General features: G+C 54.3%; 1 protein-coding gene across 1 annotated transcript in view; it reads right to left on the bottom strand.

The window, feature by feature from the left end:
- Positions 1 to 2,344, bottom strand: part of LOC104130682 (mucosa-associated lymphoid tissue lymphoma translocation protein 1) — a 39,654-nt gene that overhangs the window by 7,552 nt on the left and 29,758 nt on the right. Inside the window, exons 9-12 of the mRNA XM_035899483.1 lie at positions 1,479 to 1,553; positions 735 to 862; positions 353 to 484; positions 57 to 208 (exon numbers count right to left, since the gene is read on the bottom strand). Coding sequence (XP_035755376.1) covers positions 57 to 208; positions 353 to 484; positions 735 to 862; positions 1,479 to 1,553 — 487 coding nt within the window. The remainder of the gene's footprint in view (positions 1 to 56; positions 209 to 352; positions 485 to 734; positions 863 to 1,478; positions 1,554 to 2,344) is intronic.

Raw genomic sequence — 2,344 nt, 5'->3', positions numbered from 1 at the left:
AGGGGCCCGGCAGGAATTGAGGGGAAGGGGACCAGCGCCTCTGCCAGAGGACTCACAGTGGGCTGGCAGAGCAGGAGCCGGGTGTCAGCAACGTGGGCAGGGGGGGGCTGCAGCTTGGCACACACGTACATCAGGTTGGAGAAGAGCTGGTGGAAGCGGAGCTCCACCCGCACCCCACACGGGAAGGTCACCATTTTTCTCACCGGCTCTGGAAGGAAAAAGCCCAGTGAGGTCAGCTCCTCAGAGGGTCCCACCAAAACCTCCCCGCAGACCAGTGTCCCCGAGGGGCACGGGAACCCCAGCCCTCTCCTCCGCCTGACCCGGCAGCCCTCCCGCACCCTGCGTGGCTCACCATGGCTCCATCCCCAACACTCGGCAGCTGCTCCCGAAGGACAGATCGGGTCCGTCAGGGACCGGGCTTCCTTCAGGGTGTGTTTGATCTCCATCACCTGTTTCCCAGTGACCAAGGGATCCCGGCCGATGTCTGGGAAAGAGATGTTGGAGGCACAAGGGTCATTCCAGGTTCCTTATTTATTGTCCTGCCTTTCACACCATACACGAATATCTCAGTACTGCTGCCAGGTTACTAACATCTTGCACAGGGCATGGCCGGCAATTTGGTTTTTAGGGATGGCTGGATGGCTGGGATCGCGTGGTGTGGAGCCACTTGGTTTCTGCTAGTATCTCTTCTCATCCCTGCTACTGAAGCAAGTGGTTTCTAGCTCATCCCTTACCTTCTAATACATCCTCCAGCATGTGTGTAACCTTCTTCTCCTGCAGAATGTGTTTCTTCAGATACTTCATGAAGATCCCAGAGCTGAACTCCCCATCCTGCAACTCATAGGCTTCTGCATCTTCGCTCCTGCAAGAGTAAGGACTTGTCCTCACCTTTCTGCAACAGAACAAAGCCCTGGGAGTGACTCAGGGCTTGCCGACTCCATCCAGACTCTGTTGGCTGTGTCCGAGTTAGCTCCTCACGCAATGGCGCAAAGTGCTTGGTTTTGGCCCAGGAGAGGGTGGAAAGGGCATGGGATGGGAAAAAGCGGTGGAGGGGGACAGGAGAGGAGATCACAGCCTCTTTTGCCAGCCTGGGTGGCTGACAGCAGTTGAAAAGCCAGCGGAACTGGCACTGGAGCAGTAAGCAAGGCTCATCCTCATCTCAGGAGGCTTCAGGTGACATGTTTGTGGCACACATGCCTTGGGAATCAGGCTGAGGCATAGAAGGACAGATTACAGGTGCTGATGACACCTTCATGCATAATCTGTAATGTGTGCACAGGCTGCCACTAGTGATGTCAGAAGGAAGAAAACAAGTGCCTGAATGGGAAACGCTAGAGATGGAGGGTGAGAGCCAGAGGCAATATGAGCAAAGCTCTCTCAAGCCTCCAAAGCCAACAGGCATGAAGGGATGCGAGGAGATATGGTTGCGCCAGCATTTGGTGCTGTGTCACAGTGTTGGCATGGCAAAGTGCACTTACGTGGCGTAGCCATAAACAGTATTGCCCCAGGGCTCCAGTGGCTGTACCTGGGAGAGGGCACACTCCGGATTGTACCTGGAATAGGAAACAAAGGTGTGAGTCAGTGTGGAGGACACCTGCCAACGCGTGCCTGGAGGGGACAGAGCCCGTGTGGTCCACCAAGTCTATCTCCTATGGATGGCTATCTCCTATGGATGGCGAGAAGATCATAGAATCACAGAATTGTTGAGGTTGGAAAAGCCCTTTAAGATCACCAAGCCCAACCGAGTCGAGTCCCCATCCCTGGGGGTATTTAAAAGCCAGGTAGACGAGGTGCTTGAGGACAAGGTTTAGTGGTGGGATGGCAGGGTTAGGGGAACAGTTGGGCTTGATGAGCTTAAAGGGCTTTTCCAACCTAAACGGTTCTATGATTCTATGATGTAAACCTTTCATGATGGCACCAGATGGCACACAGCAGAAACGCTGGCTGTGGTCCCCTGCCCCAGCAGAAGCCAAGCTTCAGCAAGGGCTTGAATTTCCAGGGGCATTTCCAGATGGTGACTGAACACAGGGAGAGTCCTGACAGCAGAGGAGGTGGCAGCACTCCCTCCCGCTTCAGGTCCCAGAGAAGTCTCATTTATACAGCACATCTCACGCAACCCAGTTCTGATCTGCATCCCAGACAGGAGATGGTGCCCTTCTGTCCTTAGCAGCACACACTGGAAACCCTCATAAATCAGGAAATTTATGGAAGAGGCAATTGCATGCACCCAAAATCAGCACATAAATGTGTGAGGCTCTGTGTGCCTCGATCCTCCTCTGCTGAAGCTGAACATCTGCTACCACTTGGCAAAGGAGGCTGTGTTTCTCATCGCCTTGGCATTCCT

This window comes from Egretta garzetta, unplaced genomic scaffold (assembly GCF_000687185.1).
Source record: "Egretta garzetta isolate BGI_Z169 unplaced genomic scaffold, ASM68718v1 scaffold287, whole genome shotgun sequence".
NCBI classification, from domain to species: Eukaryota; Metazoa; Chordata; class Aves; order Pelecaniformes; family Ardeidae; genus Egretta; species Egretta garzetta.
This window is presented reverse-complemented; position numbering and strand designations above follow the sequence as displayed.